The sequence below is a fragment of the Triturus cristatus genome, chromosome 1_2 (genome assembly GCF_964204655.1).
Source record: "Triturus cristatus chromosome 1_2, aTriCri1.1, whole genome shotgun sequence".
Classification (NCBI taxonomy): domain Eukaryota; kingdom Metazoa; phylum Chordata; class Amphibia; order Caudata; family Salamandridae; genus Triturus; species Triturus cristatus.
Genome location: NC_140580.1, coordinates 856,157,503 through 856,174,600, shown reverse-complemented (window position 1 = coordinate 856,174,600; position 17,098 = coordinate 856,157,503). Strand labels below are relative to the sequence as shown.

At 42.8% G+C, this 17,098-nt stretch overlaps 1 protein-coding gene across 14 annotated transcripts in view; it reads left to right on the top strand.

Annotated features, from left to right (window-relative positions):
* The window catches only part of UBR4 (ubiquitin protein ligase E3 component n-recognin 4), a 1,980,383-nt gene that overhangs the window by 39,117 nt on the left and 1,924,168 nt on the right, over positions 1–17,098 (top strand). For all 14 annotated transcript variants that reach the window (XM_085609056.1, XM_085609055.1, XM_085609054.1 and 11 more), the window contains exons 5-8: positions 9,614–9,753; positions 10,857–10,959; positions 15,228–15,369; positions 15,690–15,814. In XM_085609056.1, coding sequence (XP_085465182.1) covers positions 9,614–9,753; positions 10,857–10,959; positions 15,228–15,369; positions 15,690–15,814 — 510 coding nt within the window. The remainder of the gene's footprint in view (positions 1–9,613; positions 9,754–10,856; positions 10,960–15,227; positions 15,370–15,689; positions 15,815–17,098) is intronic.

Here is a 17,098-nt window from a genome sequence, read left to right as displayed (position 1 = left end):
CTGTTTAGTGATCGATTCAGGGGATAAAAAGAGTTCAGGGCGACCTAGATCAGCAAAGCACTTAAAAAGATACTTTAACCAGGGAACCTTCATCCTGTTGTCCCATGTGAGTGACTCTCTTAAAATAAGCTGGGTTAGTGGAATGTTATCATTTAACCAACAATTCATCCAGCATAACATGGGATTAACAGCAATCTTGTCACTTACGAAGGAAACCCCCAGTTCCTCGTGCACGGAGAAGTTGGCCGTGCCCCTGGGAACCCTTAATACTAATTTCAAGAAGTTATTTTCAACAGTCTGTAAGGGATCCGGAGGAACATAACCCCAAATTTCACTTCCATAGCACGCTGTGGAGACACTTTTTGCTTGGTAAAGTTGGAGCAAGGCGGCAACTGGACTATTGCCCACTTTCTTAGAAAAGTCCATTATTGCCGCGTTTACCCTAGTGACTTCTCCCTTCTTTTTTTCAATCACGGGTCCCCAATTTAATTGACTGTCAAAGAGGACCCCGAGATAGGAAAATGTATGTGTAGTAGGAATTCGTACACCATTTACATTTAGGCAGTTTACTTTTTTATTTCCCTGTCCGACCTTCATTATGTATGATTTAGAGTTATTAATGCTTAACTCTCTTGAGGTCATGAAAGAATGGAAGGAGTCTAGTAAGATTTGTAGTCCGTTTGCTGTTCTTGATAGGAGAACTGCGTCATCCGCATATAAAAGGACTGGCAGCCCCCTACGGCCTATGTACGGATAATCCGTATTGGTGCTTAAAAGATGCTCTTCCAGATCATTTATGTATAAGTTAAAAAGGAATGGGGCCAGGATGCAGCCTTGTCGGACACCACGATGCACCCCAAAGTCTTTGGTCACATTCAGGTCTTGGGTGAATCTGACATTTGCATTGGTGTCCGAGTGCATATCATCTAACAAATCAACTAAGTTTGGATCCACACCCATTTTTAGCATGGCGTCCCAGAGCTTCCCCCGGCTCACACAATCGAAAGCCGAGGAAAGATCCATGAACGCCATATGGATCGTTCCTCTTCGAGCCTTAGTATACTTCGCGATGATGAGGTATAAGTTTAAACATTGTGAAATCGTAGAATGACCAGGCCTGAATCCATACTGGATTGAAGATATTATATTATTTTCTTCTGACCATCTGACCAATCTGTTCAAAATTACTCCTCCCACAACTTTAACCACGGAGTTTATTAAAGATATTGGTCGATAGCAGGCAGGGCTACTGCGGTCTCCTTTTTTAAAAATAGGCACAATAGTGGATACCCCCCATGATTTTGGGCATCCACAAAGCACAGCAGCATTAAGTACAGCTGTAAGGACCGGTGCCCAGAGTGTTATACAAGATTTAAAAAGATCAGGAGGGAGACCGTCAGGTCCTGGGGCCTTGTTGTTTGATAGGCCTTCTATGCCCTTTATTACCTCATCAGTTGTGAAGAACAGGGATTTTTCACTAATTTCTTTTAGACTGCATTGTACCTGGGAACCATTACCTTTAAAAATGGAACTGAAGTGGTTAATCCAAACTTCTTCTGGGATTTTGGTGCCTGTACTTGAAATACTGGGATGATCAAATAAGGGCTTGTTAATGATCTCCCAGAACTTAGAGCTATTTTTTAGTATCTCTGGATCTAACAAGGACTCCCAAACGCTTTTCTTAATAGCACGTTTGCGAATGGCAAGAGACTTTTTGTACTCAGCCCGCAACACCCTGATGGTTGAAGGATCTCTCTGGTTTGTTTTTAATGCTTTCTTGAGCTCGCGACTGGCCTTCGAACAGTTGCTGTCAAACCATTTTGGATTATTGGATGAGTTAGCTATCCTCTTAGCAGGTAACGTTAAAAGTGACTCCACCTTTTTAGCAATCTCATTAAAAGACGTCAGAATGTGTAATGGTGCTGAAGCAGTAGATGTACATGTTATCAGATCATGATGGCATACATTGTTGATAGAAAAATAAAATTGCTTACAGTCCACCATTGACCACTTTAAGCGTCGCTTACCATTAATACATTTAGTGGTACCACAGTCCTCTCGAGGGTTATGTTTTTCGAGTAAGTTCACACCCATAGTAATACATAAAGGATTGTGATCGCTAAAAATGCTTGAAATAATCGAAAAATCCCCAACAAAATTAACAAATTCTGCCGATAATAGAATATGGTCTATATATGACCCTGTTGCGTGACCTTTAAAAGTAGGGGTTGAAAATACAGTTTGTTCCTCAACTATTGACATAGCAGTGAAAAGGTTATATTCATTCATTAAGTCATTTAAACATGAACCCCTTCGCGAGTGATCAAAGTGTATTCCTTCCAGATTGTTACAACCCAAATGACCAACAGGACTCAGGCTAGGATTCCCACATAAATGAGTGTTGAAATCACCCGCTATTATCTTAAGGCGGGGAAGGGAATCATCTTTGGCCCTTAGGAATTCACGCAATGACTCCATATTGCAATCGCCAGACTGACTCACTGCGTTATAAAAGTTGATCAGAGCAAAACTTGTACTGCCCCTCTTAAATTCGACAACCTGAATATTATTATTGCCAGAGTGATGTACAGTTTTAAGGCATATTAGTGATAAGTTAACAAGGATTGCCAAACCCCCTTTAGCTCTACCACTAGGTGAAGGAACTGCCGAAGTTATAAAACTCTCATAACCGTCAATGTGTATATTTTTCCCCACTGCCCAGGTTTCTTGGAGGCATATAACGGGGTAATTTTTAACAAAGGATAACCAATCTATATTAAACAATTTATCCTGCAGTCCAGCTATATTCCAGGATAATAGCCCCTCCTTATATTTAATTGGTTCATGTTGTATTATAGCCACATTTCCACATACAATTTGAGTGATAGGTGTTAAGCCTGTACAGCAGCGTACCCCATCTGTCCCGGGATTAGCCGAAGAACAAGCTTGAGGACAGGCTGGGTTTATATCAGTGGGTAAACCTGGTATATCTATTTGATTCCAGCCAACCAAACCCCCATCCTTACTGCCTTGCGGTTCTAACCCTTGTAGAATATCTCCAAAGTCTGTAACTTCTGGCAATCGGTCGGTGGGGAGGAGGTTAGAAGATGTGTCAGGTAGTCATTCCACCCCATCCAGTCCCCCCTCATCTGAGAAGATGCCATACCTATTGGAGATGGGGATGTTAAAGTGATTATTAAAATGAGTAGAGTAATATTGATCTGGAGGGGGTGGTCGTATTGGACGTTCCCTTCTATCCTGACTATACCCCCAGTTATTAGTTGGTACCTCAAAACCCCAGCCATTAGATGTCGCTGGCCATATAGGCCTGGTGAAATTATGGGTAGGCTTAGGATAGGACATGCTCCGCTGTTTTTTGCCGAAAAATTCTAGGGTGAGAGGAATGATGGTACCTCTTCTGCGCTGCGGCGGCAAAATATTTGGCAGGATGTTTGGTAAAACTGTAGAATTGGCAAAATTTATAATAATGCAGTCACCCTTGAATTTTTTAGGGTTTTGACCTATCCATGGGACCCTTCTGGCTGACTTAATGTCACCAGCTAGCTGTTGTTTCCCCCACGGGGCCAGCTGCATATTGCCTGATAACCAGTGCAGGGCCTTACTTGTTACTGCCGGGGGGGATTCTGATTGGTCTGGGGCTAGTGGGGGGACGTTAGCCAATACCAGTACTAATGGAGCCGCATCTTCCAGAAACTGTACCATAACTTCTTCTGTAGTAGGTGCAGGTATTACAGGTGGAATTGGGGGTAATGTATCTCCTGGCAGTAAATGATGTGTCGCTGTAGTTGAGGACTGTTCCTGTAGATTTGCGTGTATAGTGTTTGAGGTAGTGCCTCCCTCAGATGAAGGAAAAAGAGCCTCTTTTACGGGTAGAGCTAGGCTGGTAACTGTGTCTGATATATTAGACACAGCTTCTACTAACTTTTTTTGATCTGCACCTAGTTTCTTTATATCAGCAGTTAGCTTGTCCAATTTGGTCACTACTGGTTTAATTAAGATTTTAAGTTTAGTGTCAATTAAATCAGCTAATCTTGATAATAACTCCTCATCCACATTATACTTCTCGGGTTCTTCTACTTTCCCCCTGCTTTTGTCCCTACTTCTCACGGGTGACGCAACCCTCTTCTTCCCTAAAAGAACTCCACCACGGTATAATTGAGTTTTTCTACATTTTCTGATGGCACGTGGCGCATGATCTAGAACTGGGGGATCAGCTTCATTATTTGGCTGCTCACTCTCCTGCACAATTTGATCTTGGTCTTGATCAGTGTCAACTACCTGACATTCCGAGTCATTAGCCCGAGCTATGTCTTGACCCTGTGTTGTACGAGTACTCAGGTTTGAAATGCCATGTTCTAAGGTATCAGAGTCTAAAACTGCACTTCCCTCGACCTGAGAAGGTTTATCAATCCAGGGTGAATCAGGTGAAGGGCTTAGGGGAGATAAGTTAGGGGACAGGCTAAGACCTAAGGATTCGCGCCTCTCGTTGTTAATCTTAGAGACTACTTGTATCATATAGTTTTCTATTGAGTTACCTCCCGCCGCTAAATTCTTTTTAGGCATTCTTCTTGAACTAGTAGTAATAACCAAATAACAACAGTGTTATAATGGATGACGGTATATCCAAGAAGTAGAAACAAGTATGAATAGTCTTACTGCAAACCACGCAAAACGAAGACAGTAAGGGCTGAGTAGCGTGTCCAGTCCAGTCTCAGCCTGTCTCGGACTGTCTAAGACTGTCCGCCCTTTGTCCGGGCTTCGTCCGGCGTCCCGCACACGCGTCCCGCTATGCGTCAGGGGCACGATTTTATAGGAGGAGCAGGGGGCGGGAAGAGACTCCAGGTGCGCTGCGTTGATCCTGCGCGGAACCCTGGGTCTCGCAGTCCCGGCCCCTGTTGAAAGCGCCTCACACTCTCCTCGGCCACGGTAAAATGACCAAAGCTCCACTCCACCACTTCTGTAGGCAAACGAACAGGGTGTTAAGGTCAAAGTCACGAACTCTGCACACAGCTGCGAGCGGCTCCCCAGTCTTTCTTCCAGGTTCACATCTGCACTTTATGAACACTACCGGATACGTTCCATGTCCTAACATGTTTTCTGCACTAAGTGACTTGGAGGCAGTGGAATGACTCTTGGAGTACCAGTGAGCTATTAAGTATATGCTTTCTTACATAGTTGGTGCTAGTTTGCCCCACGCTCCCAAATATCACCAACACCGGAGATGTCGAAGGCCGATTAGTGGATCCACTGTTGCACTTATCCCCTGCCGATCTTGGGTCTTCCGGGGAGGTTCAGCGGTGTACCAAGGTTAAGAAGGACACCTCACAAATATTTTGACGTTGAAATGTGACCGGCCTCAGATCAAGGGTTGTATTACCGGACTATCTCGATTTTTATGATTGACAATTTTTAAAGACCGTTTCCAATGTTTCAGTGTTCTCGCCATACCTTCCCACAGTGGTCTTGCTTCGGGAGGGCTGTTCATTTTGGTTAGCACAGCTGTAGAGGGGACACATTAAATCCATGGAGACTAATAACCGTAGCTTTCAAATTGTCGCCAATACCAAGTTGAGCCTATACATTGTGAATTTTATAATGATTTTAGCATTGGCTCACCTAACACTAAGCTTTCCTATCTGTTTAAATATTTCAAACATCGCTGAAAACTTGGAGCAATCGGGACATGCTTATCTCTGTCTGGCTGGTGATTTTAATGTACATCTACCCTCACCGCTAGTTGGCCCAAATTTAGCTCACTGCTCATGTAATATCCCTGACCCTCAAAGTGCAAAACTTATTTCAATCTTGGCCCTACTAGATTTGGTAAGTGCATTGTCAATTGCAGGTTTGTCTAGCTGTTACCTACTTTTAGGGGCAGGGGCAGCCACTCCCCCATAGACTACATCTTTGTCACACAGAACATAGCAGAGTCACTTTCACATGGTCTGGTTTTCCCATCTACTGTTAGTCATCATAATACTATTGAAATAAATATGCTTCTTAGCTCTAAGGGAAAATGTAGGCGGGACATCAGGGCATATAGCCTGCAACTTACCTCTGACAACCTAAGTCTTAAGTGGAGATCTAACGACCCTGCGATGCTGTTTAATGAGGTGATGCGCACGTATATTGAGCTGGTAACCATATTCCTGAGTGAAGCGGATCTAGCCAGTCAGGTAGTAGAGGCATTTGTTGATCTTTGTGCCAGGATCAGAAATGTGCTTTTAAAACCCGTCCAGCCCTAAACCTCACCGCCCATGGTGGTTCAATGCTGAGTAATCAGCAGTTAGCAGGGCCCTTTCGACAAGCCCTGATATCTAGACGAAGTGACTCTGATTTGGTGGCCCTTCTGTGTAAACCGTATAAGGCCATTACTCTGAAATGACATCACAATGCAGTAACAGGTCCCTGGAAAATGTTAATACAGGCTGCACAGATGGGAAACAGTAAACTATTCTGGACCATCGTATCCGAGGCCCGAAGTTCCATTGCTTGTCATGTTGCATTCAGTACCTCGGAGTAGCACTTTGGCAGAATGTATGCTGCACCGATATCATCTGACATTTTTATCGTATACCAGGGGTTAGCCGCAGGTTTTCAGGCAATCCTATTAGAAGTGGACGATGCAATCAATCAAAGGGTAGGAGGCAAGGCACCTGGCCATGATGGGGATACACATCGACTTATTCAAGAATAATCTTGTTCTTTGGCCACCGCTTCTTACAAACGTCTTCTACAATCTTGCCCATGTTCCCCTACCTAGTTCTTGTGGTGTATCAATTATAGTGTCAATTTTTAAGAAAGAAGATCGTTCCCAACTTGGCTGTTATCGGTCGATCTCATTATTTGACACCACTGTAAAAAAAAAAATCTGGGTATGATCATTTATAATAGGATAATGGATTGGTTCCATGCTACGTCAGTGCTGCGTTGCTGCCAGTATGGGTTCAGGTGCAAAATAGGAACAATTGATCAATGCCTTAAGTTAAATTTAGTCTTGGGGAAATACACACTGGCAAAGCAACCTCCCTTGTACTTATCATACATGGACCTATCATTGGCATTCGATTGTGTCAGCAAGGCCATATTGTAGCACCTCTTCATGGACGATGGACATGATGCTGGCTAATTTTCTTTGTGTGCCCGCCCGGCCCTTTTTATTCTTCATATTAATAATCTCTTTCTTACTCTGGCATGCGCCACCACAGATATACCTACAATTAAGGGTAATCCACTTCCCACAGTTCTTTATGCGTATGATGCGTGCTAATGGCATGCACCCATAGGGCACTGCATATGCTAGTTTATGCCTTCACTGACTTTGAGTTCCCTTGACCTACAGACCGACTTTGCCAAATCATATGTCCTTCAGTCCGAAGCACAGATCCCTCCTTAACATGAGTTGGCACTCATGGCTTAACCAACACCTTTCCATACTTTGGTGTCGTTTTTAGGTCTCGCCAAGGCAGGGATTGTGCTGTCTCTTCGAGACATGCTGTATTCAGGTATGGACTTTAAGCTCCTCCCAATTTCCGCACATCTTTGCAATTGGCTCCTCTTCCTGTCCTTTGTAAATATTAGCTTTTGATTTGTAAATAGGCTTAGTAGTCCCTCCTCAGTACCTCCCTCTCTTCTGTTATCTCCCATAAGGACAGCTCCTCTTGCATGTATCCTTACACTCTAGCTTTCATTAGCAGTTAGGGAGCACTATTTACTTCATGTCTTGCTGAAGCAGGCACGACAGAGTTCATAGCAATGGTGCCGCTTCGTGTTTTATTGCAGTGCGCCATGCGCGCTTTCACTTTAAGAATGGCTGCCCACACACAGCACTTGAGACGCCTGCTTCAGCAATGGCAGCCACTTCTTTGTATTCCGGTAATAGTTTTATAAGCTGAATATATTTGAATATGTATAAATTATTATAGTCCTCAGTACTTTAAGTGGTTCTGGTCACCCTGATCTCATATTTGGTAGTAATTAAAACTGGGCATTAAAACTGTGCCTAGATTCATGTCCTTAACAGTACAAGGAAAGTTACTGATCAATTTTTTAATAATGATTGTTAAAAACATTAAGACAAACCATGTCAGCGATTTCATTCCGTTTGTATTTCACATGTTTTACTTAATGTTGCATTTCATAAGACTGTTAGTTACTTGCACTATATTGTACTTTTGCATAGCATATTCCTTTTCTATAGTGCATACTTTGAACAGTGGTGCCCTTGTGTACATTACGAGCCACAATTGAGCGCTCTGTAGTGGATGAAGTTAGTGCAAGTTGTTCAGTCCCTGTCAGGTGTTATGCATGCATATCCAATCCTTGGCCTCTCTCCAGAGCACACAGAGCAGTGGTTAACATATTCCAGTTGCAATTATGATTCTGTGCAGGATTTGGTATGTCAAGGAGGTACATTCCCAAAATACACACCGCAAATGTGAGGCCTATTGCATTACAAATGCTTGTTTCCACACAGGGGCCATTGTCTCCCAATATAGCACAAAACAAATCTAATTAAGGTCCGTCCAGTCCTCCTTTCGCTCTCGATCTGGCGTAATGTTGAAACCACCTTGACCAGAGAGATTATACTGGATTGCCTCTTTGGATAGAGGGTCACTAATTCCATGCATTGCCTATGTTAGGACTGTGTACCTTAACATTGAGATGCAATCTATTTTAAGATCCATCTTCCTGCATTAATGCAAGTAAAAAGATAATGTCTCTTGCCTTCTGATTATTTTCTGAATCTCAGAGGCTTTGGGTTCTAGAGGGGATGCCAAATGGGACCAGTTACTATAGTCAGAATGATTCTGAACATCCTACTAATTCCTCTTTCCGGGCTCACAGCCGGTGGAAACTTTCTCTGTTTTTTCGTTTCAGGTCAGACACCTTGAACTATCTCCTCTGCTTTCCTATGGGTTTTAGACACAGTGTTGAAACAAAACCATGTCCTTGCGATGATGTCTCTGGCCAATCAATGCTTCACGTTTTTTTGAACATTTTATATAAGATTCGCCATATTCTTTTTAATCGCCCTTTAAAAAAAGTTTTGTTATGTACTTAATCAGTGCAGACCTGCCTTTTTGTTGCTGCTTGATAATGAAGAAGCTGTTGCTTTTTTTGGGTCGCTCTTGTTGGGTCGTTTTTAAAATCTGCTGTTCAAGCTTGTAGATCCATGTTGAATTCAGTTTTTACGTTGACTCACTGCTATAATCATACGTTTTATTGCATTTTACAGATAACTAATTGAGCACAGCATGATTTGTATTTTGCGGTTGTTTCACAATATGTGATTCCTAACTGGATATTATCAGCGGTTACTTGCACTTTATATTCCTTTACTTATCGAATATACTCTATATTTTATGCTGATTGTTTTATGTGATGCTTTTATGGTTGTGGCAATGCTCCAGAATAAAGTTTACTGAATCTGATTGTTACTCTTCCCCTTCAGCTTCCATGTAATGCCGTCCTGGGTATTTACCTTTGTTCTGACCCTTAGCTAACTCACTCCCCATGCACCACTATTACTTTATGGTTTGGTATACTTTGTATGAAATTTCTCGTTTTCCATCCCTTTGTCCATCTCTAGTGGAGGATCAAAAGGAGCTGACTTCTCCTGTGAGCTCTGAGCTTAGGCAGAAAGAAGTGCAACTGAACTTCCTAAATCAGTTGACCTCTGTCTTTAATCCCAGAATGGCTGCAACACCTCCTTCTGGCCCTCACACACCGGTAAGAATACCCTTTTTTTCGACATTTTCTGTTATTCATGAGTTAGTGTAGCTGTAGCAGATTTAATAGTGATGGCCACTGGGATGCCTCTCCCTTCGATGTGGTCAAATGGATTGCCTGCTTGAATTGATTGTTCCATGTGCATTACTGTGCTTGTGACCTAACCTGCTAATGTGACACCACAAAGTCCATCTTGTACTTTAGACAAGAAGGCACATAAGTGCTGGAGATGGCATGGTAGGCCAAGACCTGAAAATAAAATACCTAATAGCAGTGCAAGAAGAACGCATGTGCTCTCCATTCTAAAAACTCATATCTTGAGCTGCCCAGACTGGTGAGCTGGTGGGATAGAGCACAGTAAGTTGATGTGTTGTGACACCAAATGAAAATCCAGAAAGCGCCCTGGAAGGGAGGGGGCAGATTAGTGGCTTGAACGCAAAGGGGAGATTTGCTGATGTGCGATATAACAAGTAAAAAAAAAGTTTTTCTGGGAGATCTAATACAGGGAAGTCATTTACAAGGGTATTAATTGGTGAACGTCTGTACTAAGACATCCTGAAACCTTGATGAGCTGTGCGTTTTTATAGATCAATTTGCGATAATTATGTTGAGTTGTGGGGTGCAACACGTGTTGGATGCCTTTTCATGGTGTGGGTATTAGCATTGTGATAAAGGGGACGCACAAAAAACGGATGTCCATAACCTAGTATCTTAAAGTGGGATCTGATACATAACAATGTAATGCCAGTATGACCTGTGGTTGTGTATTAATGTCTATTGCTTACTGTAATGGTGCTAAATCAGTGGTGTGCTGAGAAATCAGTTTTGATACAGTGCCGAAAATAACCTATATAGATTTCAAATCTGTGACAACAGCAGAACCTCCAAAGTGATCTGTGCTTGCCTGACTGCCATTCTGTGCTATATTGGTTTGTGGCCGCATTCTTCTGGAGAGGCCTTTGTTATACCATGACAGTTTTGTTCTTCATGCTAGGTTATGTATTTAGTTGTGTGAATTTCTGGGTAACTTTTTATGCTGTTTGGTTCCTGAGATGAATGTGCAGGTCAAGATATGTTCTAAGTATTTGACCTCTCTTCCTTAGGTGGACCTTGACAGTGATGATCAGGGATCGGTGGATCAGGCGTCGGCTGCAAAGACAAAGAACATCTTTGTCGCTCAGAATGTGGCCAGCCTTCAGGAACTTGGTAAGAGTGTTGAATATAAAGAGCTTATTTATATCCCATACAGGGTCCTGGCTGTTAGTGCAACAGGTGCAGTGGTGCTAGGCAAAGGTTGAGTGGCCCACTGCACACACATGATGGTGTCTTCTTTCTAACAGAGGTTCAGGGAAGAAGGGGATATTTGCCTTGTTCGCATTAGGGTCCTTGAGACCCTCACTCTGCTGCTTCCCTTTGTAGATGAAGTGAAATCTGTATTGAAGTAGTTTCACAGTCTGCTGGAACTCCCTGCCTGCTTCACTGTTAGAAATAGGTTGCCCTTTTTGCGATCTGTAACTCATTGTACTTTATGGCAGGATATCTACATCACAAGGGTACGTAAACCACCCTAACGCTCTGATTTGAAGATCCAATCTGAAGTCTCCATATTTGGGAGTTTTCCCAAACATTTCTTCATGGGCCAAGTTGCTGATGCACATCATATAAAGTTCAATGGGCAATCCAATGGAACCAGATGACTTGCCTTATGCATTGCTTTTGACTGCCACTTTCACCTCCTGCACAGTAATGTCATCCTCCAGTATCTCAGCCTCATCTGTTGGAATAGAACTTTGCCTCGCAGCTCAAATAAACTCCTGTTTAGGGTGCATGGAGCATTCTGTCAATGAGGCATTTAATGATTTCTAATACCCAGCAAACGCAGTTAATGTCTTCCTGAGAGGGCACTAGCCTATCTGTGGTATCTTTGGTTCCTAGTATAGGGGCCCTTATTCTTACATGGTTCGCTAGTAGACTGCCTCTGTCCCTAGCATCATGTGCTTTAGCTAGGTATGCCCTGTAATCAAAGCTGTTCAGCCTTTCCACAGAAGTAAGCAGATTTTCCCTTTGTCAGTATTGATCGTTGAAGGTCAGGGCTATTAGTCCTTATGCCTTCAATATATTTAAGCACTGTCTCCTGCTTGTTTGTCAAAAACGTTGGCTTGATTCCCAGAGCCACTGAAACACAATTGACATTCACCTCCACTTTGAAAGCATCACATTCGATTCATACTGACGTTGCTGTGCCCTAATTCTCAGCTTTGGCTGTACAGTGCAGCCCGATAAAGGCAAGGGTGGGGTCTATCTAAATTTACATTGGTGATACAATTAAAATCTCCTTGACAATAAACTGGTATGGTCTAACATTGGCAATCTTGTGAGACAGTGCCTAGAAATGTGTTGATTTGTGTTTGCATATATGTTAAGGGAAATATTCCTCCTACCCATCCATTCTTCCTCCCACAATTAAATACCTCCCTTCTGTATCCTTAACTTACATTGTTTTTATTTTTTATTTTTAAAACAGATTTTATTTGCCAAATAACAAAGATATTGCAGAGCACTGCCATCCAGCCACTCATGCAAAGAAGATGTATATAGAAATGACTTTGACACTTTCTGGAACAAAATAGGACAAATTGAGAGCAATACAGTTGCAATAGTAAATAAAGAGAAACAAACCCCCTTCCCCAATCGCACCCACGCGTACCCAAAAGCAGCACCAGAGGAAACATTCCCATCTGTCCAGATACTGTACCCCCACATCCACCAAGCAATATTACATATCCCCTATACCGGGAGCTTAACTTTCATTGTTGATTGAAAAGAGACTCCTGATAGGCCAGGAGGTGTTGATTTGGGTTCTATGTGGAATAGTGAATATAGTATTTGTGACCTCTCCTGCGCCATCCCCTCTGATTTTCTCAGTTAAGTCTCTTGTATAAATGGTATCTGTGCACCCCGACTTTTGATATGGGTCTGCACATTGTTTTTTTGCCATTGAATTTAGGCCCTTTACATTCTAGGCAAGTATTTCCAATTTCATATGGTCATGTGCGAGCTGACCATATACGTTTTTGAAGTGACCTCAGCCCCCAACCATGTGCCGCACTGCAAGCATCCAGACTCCTCATTTCATGAACGTTTTAGGCATGCAAGAACAAATTAAAAAACTCAGTTGCCCCAACTGCCTTCTGTCCAAACATATGTCAAAACACATATTTCCCAACAGTCAGCAGTGTCTGTCTTCAGATCCCGAAACGGCAGCCCAATCTTAGGGAATGGCTAGCTCCAAGGGAAGCCTCCATCTCAGCTGCCCTCAACAGCCCTTTTATAGCATATTTTAGAACACCTCCCAGTCCAACATGGTTCAGACTCTATTTACATTCACTTTTCATTGTTCAGGAGTGCCACAATCTGTCTTGCGAGGTCAGGTTAGGTCTTCTGCAGTTCTTTGAGTCATTTTATGCAATTTCGTATTACCATCAGTGTTTGTACATTGTCTTCAGTCAGTGGCTCTGTCGCCCTCTGAACACTGTTGAACACAAATGGGACCGTTCCAGGTATTGTGACCTATGGTGTTCAAGGACTGGCCTCACACACCACCTGGTATCATGCTTCATCATCGGCCGTCCTCACCCTCTAAAAACTTGGTTTAATAGAGGGCGGGCATTCACCTGATGACAGGGATGCACTTCTAAACTAAGTGGGGGCCCAAAGTGAGTGAAGGAAATTTAAAAACCATTACAGTTGCAAAATTACATTTTTATTGGAGTGTGTAACTGTATGGTATTAAAAAATGGTCGACGGTTATGTAGGGAAACCTATTATCCCCTCACCGTATTCGGTCGGGTCAACATGTTTCTGCCTAGTGTCCAACAATGGCATTCATCAGGACCCACAATTGGATCAAGCACTCTAGGAAGGGCAGAACTCGCACAGCAGAGTTCAGGGGGAAGCTGGGGGTGAAGTCCTTTTGTTCCTGGGACTTCTTAACAGGAGGCCAGCTCTACTCAGGCCCTTGGAGATTCCTTCAAGAAAGGGGACACAGCACACAGAAAAGTCCTTCCCCTCTCCTTGGCAGCAAAGCAACTGCAGGTCAGCCTTACAGCAGGTCAGTCCTTCTTCAGTCTTCCAGCTTTCTCCTTGGCAGAGGTTCCTTCTTGATTCCAGGATGATCTCATTTTCTGTTGTCTGGGTCCAAATATTTATACCCCAAAATCCTTTGTCCTCTCAGGGCAGAGGGGCCTTTGCCCAGTCCAAACCAGTTCTGGAGCACTCTGTTTACATGACTCCTCCTTTCCTTTCACAGTGCAGGGCAGAAACATCAGACGCCCCACAGGAGGGAAAGCACAGCCCTGTGGAGGGAAAGCACAGCCCTGGAGCACTTTGTTGACATGATTCCTTCTCTTTTTTCACAGTACAGGGCAGAGACATCAGACGCACCACAGGGGGTGGAGCCAGCACTGTGGTGGGCAGGCACTGTCCTATTTAGGTCCCAGGTGCAACTCCTCCCACCCATCTACATGGAGATCTCTCTATTCAGCCCTGTGCTGACTCACCCTGTCTCCGGGAATTCCCCATCCCCCTGGAATTCCCCAGCCCCTGTCACTCAAACTCCAGACAAGAAATACACAACCTAGCAGAGGCAGGTTTGAATGGTTAGACAAGAAAATACCTACTTTCTAAAAGTGGTATTTTCAAACACAGAATGTTAAAACCAACTTCACTAAAATATATATTTTTATCATTCTGAGTTCAGGCATACTAAACTTTAATTTTCTGTCTTGCTCCTATGGGAAGATATGCAGGTAAACATACTCTGCATTCCCCATTATAGCCTATGGGCAAGATAGCCTTTCAATAGTGAAAACCGAAAATGGCTGTAATTCACTACCAGAGCATGTCACCTACACCAGTACATGCTCTACCTTTCACATACACTGCACCCTGCTCAGGGGGGTACCTAGGGCCTTCCATAGGGGTGTCCAATGTGTACAGAAAGGGAAGGGTTAGGCCTGGCCAGTGTCGACACTGGTCAGGTCAGCATGGCAGTTAGCAACTGCACCCAGGCACTGTGGTGGCAGGCCTGTGACACCATTTTAGGGCTACTCCTGTGGGTGGCACAATCAGTGCTGCAGGCCCACTAGTAGCATTTGAATCACCAGCCCTGGCACACTCAGTGCACTTTACTAGGGGCTAACCGGTGAAACAAATATACCAATCATGGATAACCAATCAATATAACAATTTACCTAGGGAGCACTTGCACTTCGACACCGATCAGCGGTGGCAAAGTGCCCAAAGCATCTAAACCAGCAAAAACGAAATCCTGCACAGCGTCAAAAATACAGGAAGTAGAGGCAAAAAGTCAGGGGAAACCACGCCAAAGATGCCAGGTCTAAACAATGACTCTTTTATTTCTGTAGTTGACCTTGCGGTTCTGACATTGTCTGTTCTTATTATTTCATTTGTAGGTGGATCAGAAAAGTTACTTCGGGTCTGCCTGAACCTTCCCTACTTCTTGCGCTACATAAATAGATTCCAGGATGCGGTGTCTGCTAATTCTTTTTTCATTATGCCAGCTACTGTGGCAGATGCCACTGCTGTTCGAAATGGGTAAGCTGAGTGCTTTATTAAGCTTTTTCAGGTCTGTGGCTAATGAATGATGCATAGTTCAACAATATGGTAGAGACCAGCCATTACCATTGTTTTGTCTCACTATGCTTGAAGTTTGTTGCATGGGGTTTCACATCCACTAATTGTTTACTCTTGTTTCTTTACTTGTATCTGCATTGTGATAGCTGTTATATCTCGTCACTATCATTCTTGGCTTATTGTCTGTGGCAACCACACTGTTTCTCTTTGGTTACTTTCATTGCCTATGTCAGCCCAGAGTGATATCTCATTTTGCATATTCACAATTTATTTTGATGTAGGTTTCACTCTCTTGTTATTGATGTTACCATGGCATTAGACACCCTCTCTCTACCCGTATTGGAACCTCTAACCCCGTCAAGGCTGCAAGATGTTACTGTTCTGGCCCTAAGCTGCTTGTATGCAGGTAAGACATTGACAATTTAATTTTTGTCTGTACTTCAATATTCTTCACACTCTTTCGACATTGGTGACTTCACAAAGTGGAGCTGCCATGAAAACAAAAATCTTTTTGTTTCCATTGTATTGGATTTGTCAATAGATTCACATGCTTTGAATATACACCATCATCAGACTGTGGAAATCCTTTGTATATAACACGACAAGTTTGAAACCACACAAAAATAAAATGGGCAATCGGCATCATTTTGACTTTGTTTATTTATGTCACTCTATAGACCACCTTAGCCATCTGCCTGACCTTCTGTCACCAATTCTTACAGCCTTTGTCTCCATCCCTGAGGAGTATTTGTGGGATCATCTGTTTACTGTATCATTCTGCCTCCTGTGGAGTGCTTGCATTACAGTACATGATGACAGACTATTGTACAGACCTCACACTTTACATTCATTTGATACTCAATACACAAAGCAAGTCTTTTTAGTATTTTACCCCATAGCAGCTTTTTTGTTGAAATTATCTGGATATGTTCAGGGGTTGATATTCTGTACTCCAAGTTACCTCTGAGCATTTACTAATGATCAGATGCTATTTTGCTCAGTCAGTTGCTTTAGTGGCATATATTGAGCATAGGGTGTTGATTTTATCTGGCCTCTGAACATGTAGTAATACGCTATTTCTGCCAAATATGCTTAGTTTTTTCTATTTACTTCTGTCTGGAGTCGGTCAGGAAAAAAAAATGGCATTAGAAAAGTGGTGTCAGGGACCATTCACTGATTTACGTTAGTTTGAGTATGCCTATTCAGTGATTTTATTGCCGCTGACGAATGTCCAGTGTGAATAAGCAAGAACAAATGACATCCAAAGGAGGCCTAAAAAAATGAATGAATAGGTAAGAGTGGAGATTAGTTTCCTAAAGCCAACATGATTTTTGCCGACCATGCACTCACCATATCTTATCCATTTAGGCATCAATGCACTCACCCATTCATTTCTGAAATCAATTTTACATCCGTATACCCAAATTACTCATTCATCCATGTACCTTGTTATTGACTTAATTTTCACATTTACCTTCGCAACAATCCGCACAGCCATGCGAATAAAATTGCCAATTGATTAAAACTTTCATTAAAATAAAAGCCAGTCCTATTAGATTTTCCAGTGTTTTTTAAATCTCCGTGAGAGTGAGTGTGGTTCAGCCTCGGTCCATGGAGGCTCTTAATTTGTTTTTCAGTTTTGAATCCTGATCTATGGTTATGGATAGTTTATTGTGGTGACTCTTGATGA